The sequence below is a fragment of the Quercus robur genome, chromosome 8 (genome assembly GCF_932294415.1).
Source record: "Quercus robur chromosome 8, dhQueRobu3.1, whole genome shotgun sequence".
Taxonomy (NCBI): domain Eukaryota; kingdom Viridiplantae; phylum Streptophyta; class Magnoliopsida; order Fagales; family Fagaceae; genus Quercus; species Quercus robur.
This window is the reverse complement of record NC_065541.1, coordinates 40,794,018-40,819,329: the sequence shown is the minus strand read 5'-3', so window position 1 is coordinate 40,819,329 and position 25,312 is coordinate 40,794,018. Positions and strand designations below refer to the sequence as shown.

At 33.9% G+C, this 25,312-nt stretch overlaps 3 protein-coding genes and 2 non-coding genes across 7 annotated transcripts; 2 read left to right on the top strand and 3 right to left on the bottom strand.

Annotated features, from left to right (window-relative positions):
- Window positions 1-2,688: 2,688 nt before the first annotated feature.
- TRNAV-UAC (transfer RNA valine (anticodon UAC)) lies at window positions 2,689-2,761 on the bottom strand. The gene has a single exon. It is a non-coding gene; the product is annotated as a tRNA-Val (tRNA).
- Window positions 2,762-3,247: 486 nt separating this feature from the next.
- Window positions 3,248-7,505, top strand: LOC126695511 (tetraspanin-19). 3 transcript variants are annotated; one of them, XM_050392280.1, is made up of 6 exons: window positions 3,248-3,628; window positions 4,347-4,446; window positions 5,422-5,508; window positions 5,626-5,730; window positions 6,297-6,470; window positions 6,918-7,191. In XM_050392280.1, the coding sequence occupies exons 1-6, from the start codon at window positions 3,459-3,461 to the stop codon at window positions 6,939-6,941; spliced, it is 660 nt and encodes a 219-aa protein (XP_050248237.1). In that variant the 5' UTR covers window positions 3,248-3,458; the 3' UTR covers window positions 6,942-7,191. The 3 variants fall into 3 exon arrangements, with proteins under 3 accessions (XP_050248237.1, XP_050248238.1, XP_050248239.1); XM_050392281.1 differs by having other exon boundaries at window positions 3,252-3,628; window positions 5,428-5,508; XM_050392282.1 differs by having other exon boundaries at window positions 3,253-3,628; window positions 7,148-7,505.
- A 5,744-nt stretch (window positions 7,506-13,249) lies between these two features.
- Window positions 13,250-17,441, top strand: LOC126695510 (expansin-B3-like). The gene is made up of 4 exons (XM_050392279.1): window positions 13,250-13,584; window positions 14,290-14,587; window positions 15,589-15,718; window positions 16,857-17,441. The coding sequence occupies exons 1-4, from the start codon at window positions 13,413-13,415 to the stop codon at window positions 17,052-17,054; spliced, it is 798 nt and encodes a 265-aa protein (XP_050248236.1). The 5' UTR covers window positions 13,250-13,412; the 3' UTR covers window positions 17,055-17,441.
- Window positions 17,442-17,579: 138 nt separating this feature from the next.
- TRNAK-UUU (transfer RNA lysine (anticodon UUU)) lies at window positions 17,580-17,652 on the bottom strand. The gene has a single exon. It is a non-coding gene; the product is annotated as a tRNA-Lys (tRNA).
- A 2,894-nt stretch (window positions 17,653-20,546) lies between these two features.
- LOC126695509 (clathrin light chain 1-like) lies at window positions 20,547-25,045 on the bottom strand. The gene is made up of 3 exons (XM_050392278.1): window positions 24,396-25,045; window positions 21,454-21,607; window positions 20,547-21,303 (listed from the first exon to the last, which is right to left on the bottom strand). Exons 1-3 carry the CDS (start codon window positions 24,818-24,820, stop codon window positions 20,830-20,832), a joined length of 1,053 nt encoding a protein of 350 aa, XP_050248235.1. The 5' UTR covers window positions 24,821-25,045; the 3' UTR covers window positions 20,547-20,829.
- Between the last annotated feature and the right edge of the window lie 267 nt (window positions 25,046-25,312).

The window sequence follows — 25,312 nt, the reverse complement described above, 5'->3', positions numbered from 1 at the left end:
GCATGAAATTAGGTTCACTTGTGCAATTGATTGACAAAGACAAAAAGAACTCATGCTAATTTGTACATAACAATCATATAGACTTTTTGTGAGCATTGAATTGTTTGTATACAGATATTTGAGCCAAGAAGTACTAGTGAATCCAAGATTTGTAAAATCTTAAAACAAGGCGTTTTGATGAAAGAAAAAAGAGATTCAGTGACAAGATTATCCAGTGTTTTGTCACTTTATGGATATCTTCTTAAGTGATGTGTTAATTACACACAGGTGTAAAAATTTAGTTCCTTGTTGAGCCACTCCAATTGAATATATCAGTGCATGTACTGTACATGTGCGTACGGTGTGTTTGCATAATATTTCCCCTTGTGTTATGTTGTGTATTTGTTGAAACATAGCTATTATGACTTCTAAGAAGACTAATTGTTCCAAAACATAGACAATTTCATCGTCTTATTCTCACGTAAAGTGCATTATTCGTCCGCCTCAGCACAAAAATAGCATGACTGCACATGTTGATAATTTACTTCTAGTAGTATTTCTTAGCTGAGAATTTGGGAAGTTCTTGTTCTTTTGCTAGGAACCTGTAGTAGATGGGGTTTGAGCAAAAGACAAAATTTCAAGTTAACACAAGAAAATTTGTAGTTCTAGCCATACAAATTTGCTCAAATTAGCCCTGTTTAGGAGCATATGATGATAATCTTTTGGAAAAGTAATCAGGATGTCATTTTATTGAGAACAATATAGGAAGATGATACGTAAGCAAAATACATCTGAAATATTGTCCTAAATGAAATTGTATTATCACCGTACCTTTCGCCAGGGCTGGCCCTTCCACTAGGCCAATTAGGCAATTGCCAAAGGCCCCCAAGTGGAAGGGGGTCCCAAAATTTTAGAAAAGAAGAGGTAGTAGGGGGAAAAAATTGGTTTTAGATGAAGCTAAAAAAATCTAGCAAATCCTTTTGATCAACAAACAAAATTTCTATCATACTCGGTTAAACATTGGTAGCACAAAAAAAAAAAAAAAAAAAAAAAAAAATCTAAATTAAATCAATTGTCCCAAAAATAACAACATTATCCTCCAGACAAACCAAAATTCAACAAGATAAACTACAAATCCGGTCTAAGAAATTAACTACAAAACAATCAATAATCAAAACAAAAACAAAAAAAAAAAAAAAACCTCCAATCCCTAAAATTTTTACCATTTCTCTTTCTCATTCTTGCTCTGCTTTTTTCTCTCAACTCTTGCTCTCCGCCTCTCTCATTCTTTCTCTCCATTGTTGCTAGTTACCTGGCTTAAGCTTCCTTCAATCTAAATCATCCGATCGCATTTGATCTAAAAACTCTAAGGAGTGAGGACTACCGGGCCAATTGCCTTTTTTTTTTCTTTCTCGCTACTGCTGTGCTACGTTTTGATTCTGGCATTGTGTAGAATGAGTTTTGACTTTTGAGGTGTAACTTATAAGGCTTGGCTTTCTACTTTAGATTTGTTAAGACTAGGGTTGGGCTGCGGCTGGATGTTTCACGTTTGGGCCTTCCAAGTGTGTATTTTTTGTTGTTGTTGTAATAGGATTTGTTTTATGTTTTTTGTAGGTGGGTCTTATTAATAAGACTTGTGTTGCCATCTTGGCAGGCATCTTCTTGGTTGGGTTGGGCTTGTTTTTGTTATGGTTGTGCTTAAAATTTCTTTTTTTTTTTAAATTTTAATCTTGTGTTTTCAGTATATGTTTTAGTTATTGGTAATATAATGAATAAATTTTTATTTATGTAGGTTGAGATTACTAAAAACTTGTTATTATTTGGTGAAACTACAACAATAATTTTTATATAAATTAGGTTCTATTTCTCATTTGCTCTACACTTGAAAGTTATTTTTTTTATTTTAGTCTTTATAAATGTATTGTTTGATTAGAAATGTCTACCAGAAAATATGCATCTGGATATGAAAAACTTAAAAAAAGAAAAAAAAATTAATTGAGTCTCAAAAAGGATCAATGGATAAATTTGTTATTAGTAATAAACAAAATATAACATAAAATTTAGATGAAAATATCACAAATGAGCAAGAAATTCACCAAAAAGAGTTAGAAGATAATGAAATCATACAATTGCAAAATGTTACCGTAACTTTTGCAGAAAGAAGTTTTTCAAAATTAAAATTAATAAAATCATATCTAAAATCGACAATGTCCCAAGAAAGATTAAGTGGATTAGCTATATTATCGATTGAAAATGAGATGTTAGAAGATCTTGAATACAAAATTTTAATTAGTCAATTTGCATCTCAAAATGCAAGAAAAATATATTTTAAATGAAATATATTATAATATAAAAATATTAAATAAATATTAATTTAATTAATACATAACTATAAAAAATGCCCCATTTTAATTTTCACCTTATGCCCTAAAATGTTTAGGGCTGGCCCTGCCTTTCGCTGTAGTTTGGCTGACAAGTTAAGTACTCATGGCTGTCTAAAATAGTTTTTAATAAAAATAGTGAAACAATAATATCAATAAAATAGTTTTTAATAAAAATAGCGAAACAATATTATCAATAAAAATATCAGATATAATAAATTTTGATGTTTGAATCCTCTAGAGTCGTGAAAACTCCACAAGCATGAAAAAGAATTAAATGTAAAAAATTTTCCTTTAAAAAAAAACTTAAAAATATTTTAGTTTGAAATGTTGCTGCCCAGGATCGAACTGGAGACCTTCAGTGTGTAAGACTGATGTGATAACCACTACACCACAGCAACGCCGATGCTATATAAAACCAATAGTTTTAATTTATTAACAGCAAGACTGGTTAAATAAACTGAAAATGAAAATATTCGCTCATACAAAAACGCTTCGAAAAAACAGAAATCAAAGGCCAGGTAATGTTGCTCCAGTAAATTGTTTCGTGTGGTTAAAAAAAAATAAAAATATGTGTAATATTATTTAAAAATTGAAAATATATATTTAAACATATATATCAAATGGACCTTAAAAATTTTATATAAAAGTGAGTAAAAATCATTTCTTTAAAAATAATTCTTTAAAATTCGGGAAACTTAAATTCATAAAAAAAAATAAATAAATAAAAGGTTGTGTTATCCGATACGGCACGGTGTCCGTTAACTATAATTTTTTTTTAATTTTCCTGACACAATTTTTGTCTCTTTTTGCAATATATGTTAATTTTTTCAGTTTTGAAGATAATATTCAGAATTTTTTTATTTTTTCTGACAAATTTTTTTTTTTGTCTTTTCTGCACTTAGCCAGCACCGCCTGGTGCTGGTTAACATTCTCCAAAAATAAAAACTTAAACCAGAATTTTCTTCGGTCGGTTAATCGTTATCTTTGCGTACCTCCCACGCGCTTTTGAGCCCTAGGTCCCCATCTAGGGTTTTCCTGCAATTTTTTTTTTTTTGGAATAATTAGTGTTATTGGTGAATTGGGTTTGGGCAGAAAATGGGTAGACTAGTGAGGAGCTGCATGCAATCGATACTGAAGCTGGTGAATTCATTGATTGGGATGGTTGGGATGGCCATGATTTTGTATGCTCTATGGATGATTAGGGTTTGGCAGAGGCACATGGCTGACTTGCCTTTTGGTGGTGGCTCTGATCTTCCAGTTTCATGGTATGAATTTTATTTTTCCTGGGTCTTTGGTTTTTTGGTTGGTTTTGAAATATTGCATTTTGGGTTTGTTTGGTTGATGAGAAAATATGGGAAAGGAAAAGATATATTGGTGGTTCCTGGTTGATGAGGCAATGCAGAAAATGGAGAGTAATTAAGTGTTTTTTTTATTAGGTGTATTGACCCTTTGTGGCTGAGAAATTTTGTGTTTTGCAATAAGAGCTGCATTTTAGTTGCTTCTTTATTGTTTAGCATTTGTTTTCTCTTCTCAGTTATCTCCTTTATTTCATCTTCCATATAGTTGTTGAGAGAAGTGGAGGAAACATAAATGAAATGGAATTTGGTGGTTAATTGGTCTTTCCTAGATCATGTACTAGTTTACTAGGCTCAGAAAATTTGTGACCCCTTTCTGTTTCTATAGGTCCTTGACAATCAAGAAGGGGGCCTTGAATTGACATTTGCTTGTCTTTTGCTCTCGAAATGCTTGTTAACCACTACTATCTAATTGTTTTTACTCTTCTAAGGATTTGTAACAGTTGCTTTTGGTTGGAATTTGCTTACTTATTAGTTAGTTTTCTTGTAAATCAATTAAAGAAAAAGGATTAAAAAAAATTAAAGGAAGATTCTTGCCCCATAGAATAATGTTTTCTTAGGTTGTGTTTGGTTGTCGTGAGTTTAAAATTTTCGAGAATTTAAACTGCTTCTTTTGTATGAACTGCAGGTTCATTTACACTTTCCTTGGCCTTGGGGTCACTTTATGTGTGATCACATGCACAGGTCACATTGCTGCAGAAACTGCTAACGGTTGTTGCCTTTATTTGGTATCCTTTTCTTGAATGAATTATGTTGAATATTGACGTTCCAACTTTTCTCCTCTTCCTAAAGTAAATGTAGAGCTAGGATTTACATTACAAAGTCTTTTACTTGTGTTTAGAATATATTGTTCACTATAATATCAACTATTTAAGTAACATGTTTAAGTATTTTAATCCTCAAACTTGAAAGCCTCAGTAATTTGCAGTGAATTCATTTCTGTATAGGACAGTTGGATTCTGTTTTCAAGTTGGGAGTGTTATTAGTATGATCAATCTTGGTTGGCTAAATTTTAGTAGTTCCGTCCATTCTTAGAAAAACCATAGTTGATCCTATAATTCAACCTTGATTGCTGTATTATTATAGAACCAGATTGTTCCATTTCTTTTCTTATTGTAATATAATTCTTAATAGTCTGTATTTGTTTCATACATTTTGTGTTGTGCTTGGGAGTTTCAAAGTTAGAGTTTCAATTGAACTTAATTAATATTATAAATTTGGGTTGACATGCATATCTGACTGTACAATTGTTTTAGCCATCCATTTAAAATTAGGATTGATCTTTTCACAATAACCCTTATTTTGAATCCTTAGTCATTTTTGCACCTAGTGCATGAAACTCTCACTTTTGCAGGGTTTGGAAGAGGTGATTGGTTGGCAGCCTTAAAAAACACCCCCCCCACAAGCCCCCCCCCCCCCCCCCCTTTTCTCTTTTTTTGGAGTGGCTGATTCCTGTAATCCTAGAGTTATGTTAAAAGAAAAAGAGATCTTTTAACACATTGGCATTATTTTTGAAAGTGAAATATGTAAATTTTCTAAAACGAGGCTTATGGCTTTGCTTCCTTTACCATTCTTGAAAATGCTCTCTGCTTGCTCATTAATAACCTTTTTAAAGCTCTTCTTTCACCCCAGAATGGGATATTTTGATGCTAAACTAAAGCGTATGGCATAATCCATTCATACTTCATGGTTGTCCTTAACAGAAACAGTATATGCTGCTTCTCATTCTGCTCCTCCTGTTAGAAGCTGGAGTGACTGCAGATGTATTTCTAAACCGTAACTGGGAGGAGGTATATTATGCATACAAACTCATTTGTTATTTCCTATTTAGTTACTCATGAGGTGATTGACCTAGGAAAGATGCTTTTATGTGGTAATGATACTGATTTGATTCAATTGGCAAGCAGGACTTTCCAGTGGATCCAAGTGGGAACTTTGCTCAGTTGAAAGATTTTGTCATGTCAAACTTTGAGATCTGTAAGTGGATAGGCTTGTCCATTGTGTCTGTCCAGGTATCTCTCTCTCTCTGAATTTTGGCACCCTTTGAGGGAATTTACTTATAAGCAAGGATATGGAGCCCTTGGCTCAAGTGGTAAATGAGAGGGCAGTGGGCACAGGTTCAATCCCTGAGGATCTTGTCCCCTTTACTGGGATCCCCCTTCACTTTTAGATTAATATATATATTTTTTTTCTCTCAAAGGATTTACTAATTGACACTATTTACCTCTCCATAAGTAGTGAAACCAGTAGAAACTTTTAATATATTCCTTTTTACAGTCTTAGATGCATCTTTCATACATATGAGGTTTGAGATATATAAATCCTATCATTTACGGATTTGATCTAGTAATTGTTCTCCTAGAAAATGCGCTTTGCTTTGTCACAATCAACCATTACACCGTTTCTTATCTATATCAATTGCAAAAGTTTTAGCTGTTGTGATTAAACCTCAGTATGGTGTTCTTTTTCCCCCTAATTTCCTAGGCACATTTTTTAGATAGTTATGTTTTCTACAGTAATAAGATACAAAAGTATTTGGGTCCTTAAGAATGAAGTTTTTTTTATATTTTGTTTTCAGGGACTGTCTCTATTATTGGCAATGATTCTCAAAGCTCTTGGGCCACATCAATATTATGACAGTGATGATGATTATGCTCCTGATAGAGTTCCACTCCTGAGGAATGCTGTTGTTGTCGGTGACCCTGTCTATGGGTCTAACCGTGATGCATGGAATATAAAAATTAATGACAAGGTATAGATGCTTTAATCATTTTTTATAACTACTCCTATCCCATTTTGTTGGTTGTATTTAGAAATTCTACTTTTTAAGGAATTATAATTTCATGTGTTGTCTTTAAACTAAAAAGATAATAGTTTCTAAAACTACCCTCATTAATTTAAACTTTAATAAAAATGGGGTATTGACTTTTTAAATAGTGTTAGTGTCAAGGGTAAGCATGGTGTATCGTCGAGTCTTAATTTAAACTACCCTCATTAATTAATTGTTGTATCCCTGCCCTGTTTGTCTTACTTTTTCAAGAAATGGTGTGATGTCGTATTGTGTCCTGTGTCAGTGTCCATGCTTCATAGCTTGGAGCATTATAACTTAGGCAAGATTTATGAGATCGAAGAACTCTGATGAGATTTCTGCCATCATTTTTTGTTTTCACTTATTCTGTCTTCAACTTTATCTATATAGCATCCGGCCAGCACAATGGTATGAAGCTGCATCTTTTCAAAGTACAGTGTTTTTAAACCTCACTTTTTCTAGGTATAGCTTTTTCAAATTTTCATTTTTTGGAAAGCAGACACACACTTACTTTACTATCATTGTTATTTCTAGTTTATCAAACAAAAAAAAATCATTGTTATTTCTAAGATAGGTTGTTATGAATTTTCTTTACCTCATTTTTCCTGTTTATGAATTAGACAACCAGGTAACTGCATTCACATCAGAAAGGAGCTGACTTGTGGATGGATCGAAGGTGTAGGGGCACAAAAAGCTTGTTATCTGTTTTGACCAATGGAGGTTGAAAATGGAGAAAGACCGAAGGACTTTCAGAGGGATTGATGGTGAAATCATGTACATATTTCAATAATGTCCAACTGTTAATGCCCAGACCTCATGAGAATGAAATTACATGTTATATGGTTTATTTTTTAGGTTTTCAGCTATGCATAATATATCTAAATAGTTATTTACAAAATATGAATTATGTATAATGTATCTCTTTTGTCAAGATCTGTATATTTTACCGGGGAAACATTCCAATATTTGGAGTTGCAATGGAACAGTTTATACAAATAAGGAATCTGGATCTTCAAAATTGGATTCCAAATTTTTTTTTGGTGTGCAAACTGAACCCAGATGTTCATCATTAGTATTCCATTTCTTCTTCCTTCCAAAGGGAATTAGGATCTTCAAGATCTAGATTCCAATTTTTTTTTTTTTTTTTTTTAATTTTTTTCAAAAGATAGAGAGAGAGATGTAATCTGGATGTTAAACATCTTTTTTAAAAAAAAAAAAAAAAAGAATCATGATGTTGAACATTTTGGTTCAGTTTTTTACAAAAAAGAAACTGGAATCCAACAGTTAAGATCCAAAGTTTTGTGCAAAAAAAGAAATTGGAATGCAATCTTTAAGATCCAAATTTCTTATATATAAATATGACATCTAATTAAAATAATTTAATTTAAATCATTGAATTTCTTGGAACTTTTTGTAATATTCCTTTCATTGGAGAAATTTTTTTTTTTTAATTTTTTATTGAACAAAAAACTACTATAAAATTTTAAAACATTTAGTGGTAAGACCCTTCTCTTCTCTCTATCTTCTTCCTCTAAAATTGCCAAATTCTATAAAAGGAGATTCAAACCATCACACACATTGAGACTTGGTCATTGCAATTGGAGGCTCAATTGCAAATTTGGAGACGATCAAAAAGAAGGGATTCAAGTAATCGGTTGCTGGCAAGAACTGTAAGCTCGAGAATATAGACATTACTTAACTTCAAGGGTTTTGGAAGTGATATGTACTGCAACTATTCTTGATTAGTGAATTGTTTGGTGCTAGAAGCCCCAAAGATATTTTTCCACTTTGAGTTTTTATCTCCGTAAGCACTTCAGTGTTCTTGTGGGTGTTAGAATTTTGTGATGGGTAATACTAGAGATACAAACTTTTTTATAAATTTTTTTATAAACTACTGATGTGGTGAATAGTTGTTAGTAAATGAAAAAGTGATACTAAGGATGTATTTAGATAAGAACCAGTAAGAAGTTGACCATATCAACAATCTGTAAAAATATTATAAAATAATTTATGGCAGTAATATTACTCTTTTGTGACTGGGGTTGTTTGTATGCTTATCTATGGTTGTTTATGTCAATTGGTTAATAACTTGAACAATTGGGCTTAATTTCTCTACTAAGCTTAAAACTGACTTAAGGCCTAAAATTTGAGGTCTAAATTGTAATCAACGATTGTAAAATATCAACACTAGTCGCTTTCATTTGTCTGTCGTTATCAACACATTCCACTAAATTTCCAACACACTGCGCATTATTTTGTCTAAAAAGATTGGGATGAAATGCATCACTAGCCGATTAGTGACACTGACAGAGATATTCTACCAAAGTTGTGTTGCGTTTGGATAATAATATTTGGCCGTTTATGTTTCTATTCAGCTTATTTTTTGCTACTGTTTATGGATTTTATTGTATTTTTTGATACTATTCATAAGTCTCACGATACTATTTTAGTTAACTTTTACTTTTATCTACAGTACTTTTAACAAAAAGTTTTCAATTTTAGCAAAATAAGTAGTTTCCAAATAGACTTTTGAATCTTCTGTTTTTTCTCTGCAACTAGAGAGCTTCAATGTATCAAATATTGTTGTTGATAACACATATTTTCTTTAGGTTCAAACAAGAACCAAAACTCAAAATAGTAAACAATAAAATTGCATGTGGCTACCAACTCTTCAAAATAATCGGCACACCCTAGCATGGAATATTCATACAACCCGTAAAGCTCCTTGACAACTTCTAACTCACGAGGTGAGGAAAGAGGAAGGTAAAAAAAGAAATGAAATAAAGTGATTAAACTACACTTTTCTTGTAGCCTTTTCTCTTCTCCCTTGATTTTGCCTTTTAAAAGCATGATTCGGATACTCGATTCTGTTGTGGACACCCATGCTATATATTCTTGAATATATAAAATAAAATAGTAACATGCAAAAATAAAATAAAATAAAATAAATTGGCTTTGATTTCGATATAAAAATTGGGACAGCTTTGTGTTATTTGCTGATTGGATTCACAAGGTATAATCTTCAACGAAAGCTACTTTAACCACTACTAGATAATCATAGTAGTTTATTAAAACATCATGGAGATGAACTTTTAATAATAACTATAAGGCATTCGTCTTTTAACATATCAATCGTCGTGGGCCTTTGTGTATCTTATTATATATGTTTGTGTTTTCGTTGATATTAAGTATTATTATATGTTTGTTAGGCACTTTGAAGCGCACTTATTTCATATGCTTACCCTCCGCAGACATCAGAAGTAGAAAATTTGATCAATCATGGAGGAGAGCGGGAAGAGTTAGAGCGCGAAAAATGCTTCCCTTTTCAATTATTTGATTTTTACGTGTTTTATTTAAAAGATCTGCTACAATATTTTCAAGATAGTCAAAGAAAGACAAAAGCTATATCATCATCTTCTTTTGTAAGTACCCACTAGGGCCACTGGCCTTTATTAGTTGTTCGGTTGGATGTGTTATTTCCAGGCTTTATGATATGAGTGATTTTTTTTTTTTTTTTTGGGAGATATTACAAATTACATAAACTTACAAATTGATCTGTTAACAAACAAAAAATAATTTTGACAATTATTTATTATGTTGTTAAAATAACACCAATCATATTTATTATCGTGTCAATTTGTAAGCAATTTTAACATTTTTCTTATTACCAATAATTATACTAGTCATAATCACTTGTTAATATATGTAGAAAACATAGTACTAAGTTAATATATTGATAATTATGAAAAAAACATAGCATATGATTTAGGTTTAAGCACTAGTATAAACAATAACGTGTAGCGTAAACAAGGATGCTAGATCTATATGACATAAGCATGATTCTTGGAGTTGAAGGGAAAAAAAAATTATGAGACACATGATATACTATAATTGTTGAAGTATAAAGTAAAATATAAAAAATGAGATGGAGAATATATACTCAAAGCATTGAATAAACTCAAAATAGTTGCTTCATTGATCAAATGGATTTCTTTTTTAATTTTTTTTTGATTTTATATTTGGGGTTGGATGAAAAATATTTGGTCAAATAGACAACATAATAATAGAAGTTCCCCAACAAAATGACATAAATAGATTGAAAATTTTAGAATAACATTACCTCCTTCGCTAGTAAAGCAAGTTTAGACAATAAAGAGAACGCAAAAAATATCATTTTGGTTTCTATATATTTTTTTGAGTCATTTTTAATTTAGTTTTTTACATTTTAGTAGTAGTTAATTTGGTCTTTATTATTTTCAACTCACTAACGGAATTTTTTTTTTTTTTGAGAAGAAACTAACAGAAATTGATTGCAAGTTGAAACTAATAAAGAGCAAACTGGCTTGTACCAAAATGTATGGATCAAATTGACAATAACCCAAAAATGTAATGGCCAAAATGGTATTTTCCTATTAAAAAAAAAAATTAGAATTTTGATACAGCTAGGGTCCTATCCTATCCTACAGTGAGTGGGAGGTTTGGTTTTAATAATAGAAAACACGAGCAACATGCCTATATGCTGATGTGAAATGTCGATAATAATCAAGTACATTTAGGATTAAATACCAACGGAAACTATAGCTATACAAAGTTTGATGGTTTGAATGCAAGATAAGGATTAGATTCGTCTGCCTAGTCACATGTTCTGTTAGAGCTTGCAGACAAATTAGAAAAATTTTAAACACACAGTCCGGGCATCGAAATTGGTGGAGATTTTCCTTCTATTATGGTAATCACCATCTTTTTTCTAGAACTGTTTGGCCTTGGATCATTCACATTTAGCATCCACATTCAAAGCAACCAACTAAAGTGTGCTAAAAACAACAAACTTCTTAGACCAATGTATGATCTGCAATCTGCATTGCCCACTATTTAGTGGAGGCACCAACGCCATTAGAGTGAAAACAGTGCAATTTGCATCTTTGATTTTACGCGAGTCATGTCACACTTGTGCATATTTGAGGCTTTGGTCATTCATCTGGAATCTGGACAATACCAATTATAGCTCTTTGATTTGGTCTATCCAATGGGTGGTCCATTTATTGATTGAATAGATAAGATATACACAAGATACCAACACTAAACAAAAATTGCTTCAATGGACCACACATTGGCCAGTAATTCAGAATTTTAGCCCCGCCATGTTCTCGAGCACATGTTTTTGACACTTCCATTGAAATTTTATATTAGTATTTGTTTCCAAAATTAATGCATCCATTTATAGTTTGGCTTCTTTAATTTGGGCAGAGAGAGAAGCTTTGTAACATAGTTTCTTAATGAAAGTAATAGTAACTAATAGAAGCCAACAGCTAACCTTGCCATTAAGGTAAGAATTAACACATTGATTGAAATAAAGACTAAAACTACAGAGAGTACCCATCAAAAAAAAAAAAAAAAAACTACAGAGAGTTGAGTAGCAGAAAAAGAGAAATATCTTATCAAAAAAAAGAAAAAAAGAAAAAGAAAAAGAAAAAGAGAAATATTAAAAACAACAGCTGAAATAGAAAATGGTCTTCCATTTCGAGGATGCACATTTCTCAACCAAGTAGACCAAATAGGTCAACAAAACCTGCAAAGCCCTTTCACATTTTTTTACCCTAGTTGTTGTACCGAAACAGTTTCCAAGGTTTTTACCTGTTTGCACAAAACGGTATCGTTTCTCAGACACTACGTTGCCGACGTCACTTCCTCCATGTCTCAACAAACTCAGTGACCCACACATGACACATTACCGTTTGCTTTTCCCCCAATAGAGAAGAAGACCAACGGTAGAAACATCAATTTACATAAAATGACCAAAAACACCCTTACCTCACTACTCTCATTTCTCATTAGGCTAATGCTACAAAAATTTCACAACAACAATAATTATGACCTCACTACTCTCATTTCTCCTTAGGCTAATGCTACCAAAATTTCACATCACTACTCTCATTTCTCATTAGGCTAATGCTACCAAAATTTCACATCAACAACCCCCTACCTCAATACTCTCATTTCTCATTAGGCTAATGCTACAAAAATTTCACATCACTACTCTCATTTCTCATTAGGTTAATGCTACAAAAATTTCACATCAACAACCCCTTCCTCACTACTCTCATTTCTCATTAGGCAAATGCTACAAAAATTTCACAACAACAATAATTATTACCTCACTACTCTCATTTCTCATTAGGCTAATGCTACAAAAATTTCACAACAACAATAATTAAGGGTGTTTTTGGTCATTTTATGTAAATTAAAAAAAAATAAAAAACTTTTATCAATTGAAAAGTGTTACGCATATAATAATTTTACAAAACTTTCATAACAAATCTTACATGATAACCTATAGTCAATTCTAATTTAAATTTACCATTAAATTTTTTTTTTTTCACTAATAACAACTAGTAACAATTTATCACTTAAAATTTATTATAAAAATACTATCAGATAATAGCATTTCAGTTATGAATTTTGTTTAGAGATTTTTTACTTGCCACTAACCATTAGCTAAATTTGTTACTTATCAAAAACAGATAGGTAAATTTGTTATGTCCACCAATTCTCTTCCTCACTATTCAATCTGACAAGTACGGCCCAGCGGAATTAACGCCTTAACTGTCCGTGGGACCCAACTGCCAATGGCATTCCCTAAAATAAAACCAAGAACAATGGCTCACATGGTCATTAAAGAAGAACATACCTTTTCCTGTTCTCTATATATTACTCCTATAATATAACCAAGACATCCCACCTTCAAAGCAAGAAAACACTGCAAGCTTTCCCACTTTAGACTACACAGAAAAAAAGTGTCGGCAAAAAAAGCTCTCTTCTTGGGCTTTGTGCTTTTCGGAAAACTGACATTGTGAGCTGCTTGAACTGGTGGCGCCACCGTCCCTTATGAGCCACACAATGCTGCGTCACGGTAGCTTTGGCCGCAGGTTTTTTAGCATTTGGTTTTTGTTGAAGTGTTTGGTTGTTTCAGCTCAGGTTCAGAAACGTGTTCCGGACCTGCATTGGTACCCCGCCACCGCCACCTGGTACGGCGACCCCGAGGGCGATGGTAGCACCGGTAGGTCCCACTCACCCCAACCACATTAGCTAGTTTCCCACTTCCCATGTTGCTTCTTTGAGGTTTTCAGATTCTCTTTTTTTTTGGTTTTTTTTATCCTCTATTTGTAATTCTTCTTTGCCAAGTTCCCAATTTAGTTTAGTGAATCAGTTTTAGTTTAATTGGCATTGTAGGATTAGCATTTTGGTTATACTCTTTTCTAATTTGTAAGAAAATTCTTGGTTCTCAAAGGGTGAGAAAATCATTAAATTCAGCTTAGACCGAATACTTTATTTTTATCACAAAGAATTTAAGGATGGTGGGACCAATGATGTCTAGTTTATGTAATTAACTGTGTGTCTCTTTCTAAAAAGAAAAATAGTGTGTGATTTTAAGTTAGTCTAAGTGGTAAAGTTTTGATGGTTGTATAAAAGATTTAAGATTTAATCCCATTTACACTAAAAATCAATTGATGTTTTGGTTTGATGATAAGTGCAGACGGTTGAAATATCTCTTTAAAAAGAAGTAATTAGGGCCCATTTAGTAGAAGATTTTGAATAATGTTGTTTGGGTGTTTTTGATGTACATGTGAGTGAAAAAGTATATTGAAATATATGTAAGTTTGTTTAAAATGTGTGTTAGAACCACACAACCAAACAGTGCCGTGTGTATGCTGACAAATTTAATTTGTATGTAAATGTAACGTCATTTAATTGGGTTTTGTAGGTGGGGCATGTGGGTACGGGTCCTTAGTGGACGTGAAGCCATTGAGGGCCAGGGTTGGTGCAGTGAACCCAATACTGTTCAAGAATGGCGAAGGATGTGGGGCATGTTACAAGGTTAGGTGCCAAGACAAGAGCATATGCTCGAGACGTGCCGTGACCATAATAGTCACAGACGAGTGTCCCGGATGCTCCGGTGGGCGCCACTTTGACCTCAGTGGCGCAGCCTTTGGACACATGGCTGTAGCCGGTGAGGGTGGTCCGCTCAGGAACCGAGGTGAACTACCAGTCCTTTACCGAAGGTATGTGTTTTAATTTGTACTGTGTAGTATGTCTTTACATTTTAAGTTTTTAAACTGCCTCTGTTTTGGTCACTTGCAATTTTGTCACTTTTCGGTTATCTGTTTGTTAATTAATTTATATTTTATTTCACTGATTCTTGTATCTCTGGCCAACTAGTAACTAACATTTGGCATGACTTGTGTGATTTTTATTTCTTAAACTTGAGAATGAGGGAAATTTGTCCTTAGATTACCACATTAATTTTCCTTTTCTTTTACCAAGATTATGCGACCGGCTCGTTTTCATAGTTCCAGGCATTGACTATTGCCCACATCTTGTTGCATTGCAACTACAGAATAATTAATTAACCTCGTCTCTTTACTCGGCCAAAAAAAAAAAAAAAAGAAGAAACAAAATTAACCTCTCTTTTTTCTTTTTTTGAGAATCAAACCTCAACGTAGTTTCGGTAACCAAAAAAAAAAAAAAAAAAAAGAACCTCATTGTAGTTTGTCTTCATGCTCATAAAGTCATTGCCTAAGATTCTATTATCTTAAGTCATCAATTTTTTTTCCTTAAATTCCAGTGCTAAGGCTAACAAAAGATAGGTTGGAATAATGATTAACTGATTAAATTTCTTATTTTCTAGTTGTTTAAGATTTAAGGATAAGTAATGATACATGATCCACAGCCACAAATTAGCTATTTCGTAACATCTTTTGGAACTGATGTTTTAGCAAATATATATTGAATCTGATCTGAGCCCATTATTAAAGTTTGTAAAAAAATTTATAACTCTAGCATTTTTCTTTTAAGATAAATGTAGTATATCAAGCGGAAAACTGTATGCTACAGAATAAAAGGGTTTGCTTTTACTTTTCTTTTCTTCTCTCTTTTTGATAAATGAATCAGTCTTTTGCTTCTTTTTCTTTTATTCTCCATAAAAGATTATGCTTTACTCTACACTGGCTTGCCTTTATACAAAAAACTCTCCAATAAATGGGAAATGTTTCTGTACCTATAGGACACCATGCAAGTATCGTGGAAAGAACATTGCCTTCCATGTGAATGAAGGTTCAACAGATTATTGGCTGTCACTTCTAGTGGAATATGAGGGCGGAGATGGAGACGTGGGGTCAATGCATATAAAAGAAGTATGTAGCTTTCTTCTTTTGCTAAGTTTTTATCTTGTTTATTGTTTCCTTCCTCTTTTCTGGTCTTCTAGTCCACCATCTACAGTATTTTTGTACTTGATCACCTAACAAAAAGAGATAAAAATAAAATAAAATAAATAAAAGTAAAAGAGCATGTCTCTTCACGCTCCACAAAATTGCATATAATTAATAAACTTCTCAAATCAATGAAGTTAATACTTAATAAATATGTCTCAACTTTCAACTTTAAAGTGATAGTGTTTACCTAAAAAGTAATGCATAAGCGCGCTCAAATAAAGATTTTCATTCCATGGAATTATTGGTAGTTTACTATAGTCACTTTGTTAGCAGTAGACAATTCCTAATATCGCGGATGTCTCGCTCCTTTATCATGTGTCACCCTACTCAGCAATTCATAATATTTTTTTACAATAATTTGTTATTGATAGATTAAAAAATAATGCCAGTGGTGAGCCCAAATTAGAACCAATAATAACTTATCACATAAGATATATTATGAAATTGTTGTAAGCATCCGGTATTGTTCTAATTCGCTGCCTTTTTACATTTTTTTTAGTTAGATATTGTTGATGGGGGCCATTGGCCAATGTGCTCAAAAGCACATTTTAGCCTTCTTTTTTGTTTTTTAGTTTGGCTTCTATTCAACCATTCACTTGAGTCTTGAATCAAAGCATGTGAAATGGATAGGGGCCACGATCTTAAAAGTCACGTTCTAAGCATGTTCGAAATGATATTTTTCTGCCATGGTTACAGTTTTATAGCCCGACTGTTGACCAGCCTCGATACAAGATACATACTCTGTAAAAATAAACAGCTCCATTTTCTTTTTCCTTGACAAATGTGTGTACATGTTGCATACTATGCCCACATCCTTTGAAGCCAAACTTTTTTTTTTTTTTTTTTTAATTTTTAATCTTAATATTGTGGCTTAATCAAGTTTTGAAAATCTAAAGGAAAATGTTTTAGGCATAATATTTTTCACAATACATTAAAAGTGTAAGTCGTGATTAGAGCAATTGTTGATACTATTTTTATTATTTACTAATAAAAACAGATCAAGTCAATAATTATAAAAGATTAAATAAAATTTAATCTCTTTCTATCTTTATGTGGGCAGAGTGGTTCTACAGAGTGGCTGCCGATGAATCATATATGGGGTGCAAACTGGTGCATAAATGGGGGACCCATAAAGGGGCCATTTTCTGTAAAGCTAACAACACTATCAACAGGAAAAGCTCTCTCCGCCAAAGATGTCATTCCAAGTAATTGGTCACCAAAAGCCACATACACCTCTCGCCTAAATTTCTTCCCCTAAACCCCAATATTAATGGTGTTTTGACAAAGCAGCTGGGAGATAAAACAATAATCACTTTCTTGAGCACTTTTAATGCCAAGAAAGGCTCGATCTCTCCCCCCACCCCTAGTCCCCATGACCAAAAAAGTAACCGTTGTCTGTTTGGCCTTGTTCTTTTTTGAAAGGAAAGTAGCAGTTGGAGTGCATCTTTTGGCATCCAATGCTCTTTTCTTTTTTCTTTACTTTCGTAGTGTGTTTTAACCGTGTAGTAGATGTGTAGCCCTCTCCAAAGGAGAGAGAGCGTATTTTTAGTTTTTATATGTTAATGTTGGTCAGTTGGTGTGAGAGCTTGTGATTGTATTTGTGGGTCCTGTAGTTTTTAATGAATTTGGACCGTTGAATGCAGCATTTGTTTCTGTTGTCATTTTGCAAAACAAACAAAAACCCTCAAGATATTGGCGTACCTAACGCTCTTATCTTTATTTTTTGGTAATGACAAAATTCATTTCAAAGCTTAAACTAATATTAAAATGAAAAAATCAAGAGCGCCGTCTGTGGGAATCGAACCCACGACCACATGGTTAAAAGCCATGCGCTCTACCAGCTGAGCTAAGACGGCTTGACAATACAGTAATATATAATTATTTAGAAAATCCGAATGGAAATTGGTTCAAAAGCAAAATACCTTATATACGAAACAAATCCTGAAAATACTAAGTGGACACTTATTCTGATTTGATTTGGTTGATCTTTTTAAGTATATTAAGTAGACAAGAACCAATGCACCTAGCAAGTCCTTGCGCTGGCATGAGTTATATGACTACAAGAAAATAACCCTTTGTGGTTGAAAGAATTTATTTTTAGGAATCCTATTTCTATAGATCTTTTGGATGCCAGAAATTTATTATTATAAAAGCAAAAGTGAAAGCTCCACAAGTTTGGGGGATCCCCCGACACCGACCACGAGCCAAAGATTGTCAGTGCTTCTAATCTAATTGTAGGATTGCTGTGGATTACATAATCAGTCACATGCACACAGATTTTTACATCTTTCTTCACAACTAGCTAGTTGGTGCTGAGTGACAAAGTTGTGAGTTGTGACCACCAAGCGTGGAGGCGGTCCCATTAAATTGGCCCATCACTTGTCTGATCACATGTGAATTGTCTTGTGTTGTGTTTTGATTCCATAGATATGATAGAATTCCTCCAATCATCTCTACCATCGTCAACCAGCCAATGATTACAATCATAAGTTTTTCCTTAAAAAATGTGCTTAAAACACTCTTGATGTCGCTATGAATTAATTCTATTAGAAATATATACTTTTTCTCCAATTTTTTTTCCTTTTTAAATCTTTTTGACAATTAGGTTCCCAACAAGAGTTCAATTTCAAATTTTCGGAACCGTGATTTGTATCCTCGGCAATGAAATCTTTCTTGTATTTGTCTGCAATTTGAACCCTTTTATGTGAGATGGTATATCATTCACCAAGTAATCATGTTCCTCAAGTCAACTTCTTCTTTTTGCAAACTTATAAACCCGATAGCTACAGATTCAGGGTGTTCAAAACATTGAAACCATTGGAACCAATCGACCTGACTCAACCGAAACGGGTTGGGTTGGTTTTTGAAAGCTCAAATTAGTGTGAAAACACTAAAACTTTTTCAGATCCCAAAATTAAAATTACGGTTAAATTGTTTTTACTCTAACTTAATAAAGTGTGGAATAAGTGCCAGTTTGGATAGAGATTATTGTACGTCTACGTTTTCTATTTCACATTTCCTTCTTCTTTTTTTTTTGATTTTTTTTTAGCGCATGAACAGTAAAATCACATGGATTTACTGTGAAGGAGACAATTATCATTGTTCACGCACTGTAGCAGCACTGTTCATGCATTTAAAAATATTAAAAATGGGTCCCACGGTACTATTCACATATTTAAAAATTATTTTATTATAGTGTTTTCAGTTTTCAGTTTCAGCAAAAATAAGTTGTATCCAAATGAGCCCTAAGAGTAAATATGCGCAATAAACCAGTACTCTACTCTAAGCCATATTCAGCCACAATGAACAATAAAATGAAATCTTAAAGAGTAGAAAAGTGAGATGCAAACATAAGATAACGCCAAAACGTGTTATTGAAGAGGGAACCAAATAACTCTTCGAAAAACCTCTTTGTGACCCTCCAAATTGAAATCAATCCATTAATGAATAAGTTGGAGTACACAAATAACAAAAAACCCTCCAAGCTTAGTCTACCCCATCTACTTGAGCTCTCCAAGCTCCTGCTACCAATGGACTTCTCAGAGTCTTGTTTTCACTAACTTTCTGGATCCCGCAATTCAGCCCAATTGCATCCGCCACTTAATGGCTCCTTCCAATGCTTCCCAAAGGCACCAAAACTTGACTCAACACTTAGATTGGGTGAGATAAGTGTTTGGGCTAAGAACCTCTCAAGGATGAAGAGATTGAGAGGTAGGAGTAAAGGAAAACTAAGAGAAAATGTGTAGATAATTGTGGGTATAATAATCTCTAACTCTCAAGTGTTTTTGCCAGGAATTTCTCTTTGAAAAGCACTTCTTATATTTCGTGGATAATAAGGGTATATATAGTGTGGGTAAAGAATTTGGCAAAGCACTTTATCTTTTTGCCAAATAGAATGTTTCGCGGGTACCTCGCAAGATGGCCTTTTCTCGCGAAGTACTCATGAATTTGACAGCTTGGCATAACTCTTTAGCTTCTAGTCATGTGCTTCACACGTGGCCTTTTGCGGGTTACTTTTCTTGCGAGCTAGTCGCGAACTGTACTATTTCTTCTTTGAAGCTTGATTTTTCACCAATCTCTCACACTCATCCCTTACAAATAAACCCACATAAATACAAGGAAATGATTGAAGAAATTATAATAAAATTTGGCACAGAATTAAAGCCAACAAAAGTTAGTTGGAAATCACAACTTTATAGTTTTGATGCATCATTCGATCAAAACTGATCCCTCCACTTGACATGTTCAATTTGGATGTTGGGTTCCTAGACTACAGCCCAAAGAAAACCTAACTTGAATCTGGACTAATTAGTAAGCCGTGTGTACATCATTGTAACTTAATATTTCAATACCGGTCTATTCTAGTATATCATTTCAAGTTTATCATAAACCACCCCTTCTCAAACACAAAGGAAGATCACCAGCCAGAGAATTTATTCGAGCTCTTTTGTTTTTGACCTTTAAAAGTCTACTTACACGGCAACAAGTCAAGGTAAATGGTTTCCTCTTATAACCTTTTACAATATAGTTTCCATCATAAACCAAAAAAAATCCTCATACATTTTGTAATATCTCAATCCTCAAGACAAATAATTCTTCCTCACTAAAAAGGATGACCTTACAATACGCAAAGAGAAGATTCTGGAAATCATGGATGAACCAAATTGAACGTCAAATGCTCAGACCATTCTCCTTTCAACCACAAATGATCATGCCAAGCAACAAACAGCAATAGAATTAATGCATAGGATGGCATACTAATAGTCATCGTTGTTAAGTTAGATAAAAATTTAAGAGTGAATATTTAGTTACAATACAGATGTCAAAACAAGTGGAGCGAGAGTCAAAAATTACATGTAAAGCCTACCATATCCGAAGGGGAAACAAAAATGAATCAAAAGGATGAAACCTCTTCATGAACCCATCTCGTGGACTCAAAAAAGGATCATAAGATAGTCATGCTTATTTCTTCAGAACAAATGGTATGTGAAAAAGAAGCAATCTAAGAAAGAAGAAATGAATATAGCGTGTCATTACTCAGCAGGGGCTGGCTTGGTTCCAGCAGCTGCATCGCTCTCAGCAGCAACAGCAGCTGACTCTGGTTTGGATGGGTCAGAAGTACCATTAGTGGTAGCATCTTTTGCAGGTGATGCAGATGCATTTCCTCCTGCAGCCTCTGCTGCAGTTGGTGTCTTACTTTTCCCATTCTTGGCATCCTTCCCTTCCTTTGCATCCTTGCCATCTTTGGCAGGTGCAGGTGGGGGAGGCATCATGTGTTGAGGAGGGTTTTGTTTCAGCTTAAAGAGAATTTGCCGCATCCTAGAAAGATCAGTGGGTTTCCCTGGCTTGGGACCCTGAACGACCACAATCGAAGGATTCTTATCAGCATCTTTCTTCCCTCGCTTCCTCTCAATATTAGGGACCTCGCGAGGAATGATCTCTGCTATTGCTTTCCAGTAATGTTTGTCAGCTTCTTTGTGGAACTTCTCTTGGTTAGCCAAGTTAATCTGCAAAAAAAAAAAAGTTCAAATTCATTTATCTTAAACAATGAAGCATGGAAATAAATGCCACTTGGAGGAGAGAGAGGTAGGACCAGAGAGGATTAGCTAGGAGGAGGGGCCAGGAAGGGAAAGAACAATGAGATTTGCAACTCGTACCTTCTCTCTTTCTCTGTTGTTAGTCTTGTTTGTTTCACAATTCAGCTTCCTTTTCTCATAAAAAGATCGTTTATACTCTTCAGCTTCTTCAATAATCTGATTCCGCATCTCCTTCTCTCTTTTCTCCTTTTCCTCAAGATGAATGGCATTTTGACTGCATCAATAATGTCAAAGGTTTTACAATGCACAAATTTAATGACCAAGCAGAAGTCTATGGCTAAAAACAAGAGTCAAACATGATTTTTGAACCACTTTAACTTCTTAAAGATCATGCAAGCAAACAACAGAATTCAATATTTCATTGGCCAACAAAATACACCAGAGGAATGTTAGCTTTCTCTGTAAATCATTCTTGGCTCAATCTAAAGTAGTATTTTCTCTGACAGAAATGAAAATCTATAAAAAATAAAAAATAGAAATAAAAAGCAAGAAAGGTAGACAAAAATGAGGATCAAAATGAAATCTGAAGTGAAATGTTACCTTAAGCAGTAAATAGTAAAGCAACAATCATTATTTAGATCACTCTCAAAGGCCATCCCAAACCCATAGATAAAACTTACAATTCAGTAATAGGATCTAATCTCTATATCCCCTTTCCTGTAATAAGGAGGACCTATTCTACATGACAGCATAGCATGCCTAATGCTCGAATGCAGCTATAAACTTTCAATAATCACTTCCCAAGCCAGATAGATAAACTCTAACCAGCAATGGCTCTGCTTTCAACAATATATGCACTGTTGCTCAACATAATTCAGATCTTTGACTTCAGAACACAAACTACCCGCTTAAAATCTGTGCTAATAGACTTATCAAAAAAAAAAATCTGTGCTATTAGGTAGAGCAGTGCCAACAAATGGATTTGTCCATCTCAACTGAGAAACATCTGATGATTGTTATGTACCAAAAGTACCATCCCTATATTTAGAATGTCTAAGAAACTATTCTAAGATACATAGCCATAATGAGACAAAAGCAAAAGAAAATAAATAAATAAGGATATACAATTACCAAATACATGGCGCTGTACCTTTTTTACCCCTTATTGGTAAGTTACACAAGCATCCACTACTTTGCTATGAGGACATACCATTTGAGCAAGGGCTCATTGAAAAAAAATACATAGGGCTGCACTCAATAGCAGCTATAGCATATTTCCACATTCTCAAGGTGTAACAAACAGATGAAAATATTACTTGAATTCAATTTATCAGAACCAATCTAGAAACTCAACTTACTGTACTACAATCCACATTCCAAAAGGCCCAAGAGTATATAATTACTGCATTAAAGGACCATTTTTTTTGTATGTACAAGTGAGATAAATTATACAAAGAAGAGAACCACGTGGATGTGGATGTAAGATCCTAATAAAAACAAGTGAGATAAATTAGGCTCCAGCTACATTGCAGCCAATGCATTCATTTGTCTCAATTGATTTTTTGCTAGCTGCAGTTTTTTTATTTTTTTATTTAAATGATGTTTCTAATGGAACTTTAATGTTGGTAGACTTGTCTGTAGTTAACTCAATAATTTTTGTATACATGTCATGACTTTCTTGTGATTGATTGTTAGAAGGTAGATGTTCAGATTCCTGAATGAAATTTTTATGATTGATTGTGCTGCACTGACCCAAAATCATATTTAGACACAAACTATAATTTTTTTAAATTCAATAGTTGGGGGTGGGGGGATTTGAACTTTGAACGTTTCTGTTAAAAACAATGGTAGGTGCTAGTTGAGTTACAAAACTCTTGGCTAGACACAAACTATAATTTTAAAGCTCAGGCAAGTTCTAAACTAGCATAACCCTAATTCTCGATTATCCCAGCCACCTTGTTCCAAGATTCATCAATCTGAAACCCGATACACTTTTTGTTTCAATAAACCAACTTTTACAAACCAAAAATCTCACCCATTTTGCGGATGAGTATTCCAGCTTAAAACTAGCTTTATCAAATTTTAGCTTCTGATCAAACAATTTATACAAGCTATGTATAACGCTAAACCCCCATTGTTCCACATTTTTGGCTAAATAACATACAATACCACATTCTCCATCTGCATAACACAACAATTAGCATTCCAGGTAACTTAGTTCTATATAGCAGTAGCACATTTTACAAGAAAAAATATCGAACAATCCGGAGTGGATCTACTAACATCAGAGCCACCATCACAACTTATGCTACAAGACTAGCTCTTGAAGGTTTTAGAAACTGCTTCTATTGAAACCATTTAAATTTTCTAGTAATGATCACAGTTATCATTTGCTATAATGGTCCCAGTTCACAATGATAAATTAAAGGATTAATTGTAGTTATCTAAGTCAAACTACGGGAACATTTGAAACGTGCACCCTAAATTACAAAGCTTTCTTATCAACATCCTTATTTGAGACTTATTTGCAATGTCCAGCCCATAATCAAAATTAGTGACTAAATTAACCAATTAGTAGGAAAATTAATCCCGAAATAAGGTGTAGCAAAATTTTTTGTAGCTTAGAGTACACATTGCTATAGTTTGGGGTGGATGAAACCCACTAATCAATTAACTTTGGACGCTAATTTGGAGGATAGAATGGACAATGAAAATTAATGTAGAATTTAATCTCTAACACATTGCAAATGCAAGCATTTTTAGGTTAACCAGCTTAACCAAATAAAATTCATTGATAACAAAAACATCAGCTCAAATCTGCAATACTCTTCAAAAATTTTCCATTACCCACATCATCAACTAACCCAACTTTCATTCCAATTTACTAATTGAAAACCCATTTATGATTTCATAACTCAAAGATCCTAAGCTCATCCACAACAAATCCAACTGTCTAGAAACCCAGTTATGCAATCATAAATCAAAGATCACAACCAACCAATACAACACAATCATTATAAAGATTAACAAAAAAGAAAAAAGAACAAAGTTAAAGAACTAACCGCCTCCATTCGCGCAACTTAGAGCCTTCCTCACGCATCGCCTCGGGAGGTGGCAAGATGGGGCCTTCAGAAGAGAAGACCCCACCACCACCACCACCACCACCATCTTCGTCTCCGCCACTGGCACCGGACTCAAATGGCGAGACGTAGTCCGGGTTGGAAGCTGTGGGAACCCCGTAAACGTCGTCGTTCTCCTCGTAACCCGTTGCAACATCGTCAGATAGAATAGGAGGTGGCGGTGGATCTCCAGCGTAGTCATCAGAGGAGACGAAAGCGGAGGAGTCTTCGTAGCGCTGAGAAGCGAGGCGAGGGTCGTAGCCGATGTAGCCATCGTCGTCAAAAGGACGCGTCGTGGTGGTGGTGGTGGATGACTCGTGGTTGTTCTGCTCGTCAACCTCGTTGCTGAACGAATCAAACGACGCCATTTCAGCTCTGTCTGTGAATTTGGTGGTGGTTTATGGTTTTTCTGTTGGGTTGGGTTGTGTTGTGTAAGAAGGAAGGCTTATTTGTTGTGGTATTGGTCTAAGGAAAAAAAAGAGCGCTGTGTTCGGATCGCGGTGAGAACGTTGTCTGTTTGTTGGTTGGTTGGGAAATATGATGAAAGTCTCTTTTTCTAGAAGAAAGTGGAACGTGTTAAATAACACAAAAAATGCATTGTCGGGATTGATCATTGATGTAGATTGTTGAAGAAGAAACCACATATGGTGGGGACGTTGGATGGACGAAACAAAAATAAAGGAGATGCCATTTTGAGGGGCTTATCCAAATTTTGATTGGCCTACCTACGGTTAGAATTCTATGCTTTCATGGGCCCATTATTTTGAATTTTTTCCTAAGATTTTTTTTTTAAAGAAGATTTTTCATTTTTGTCCTAAGTTAAAATATCAAATATCCAAAAGCCAAAGGCTTGTTATGTT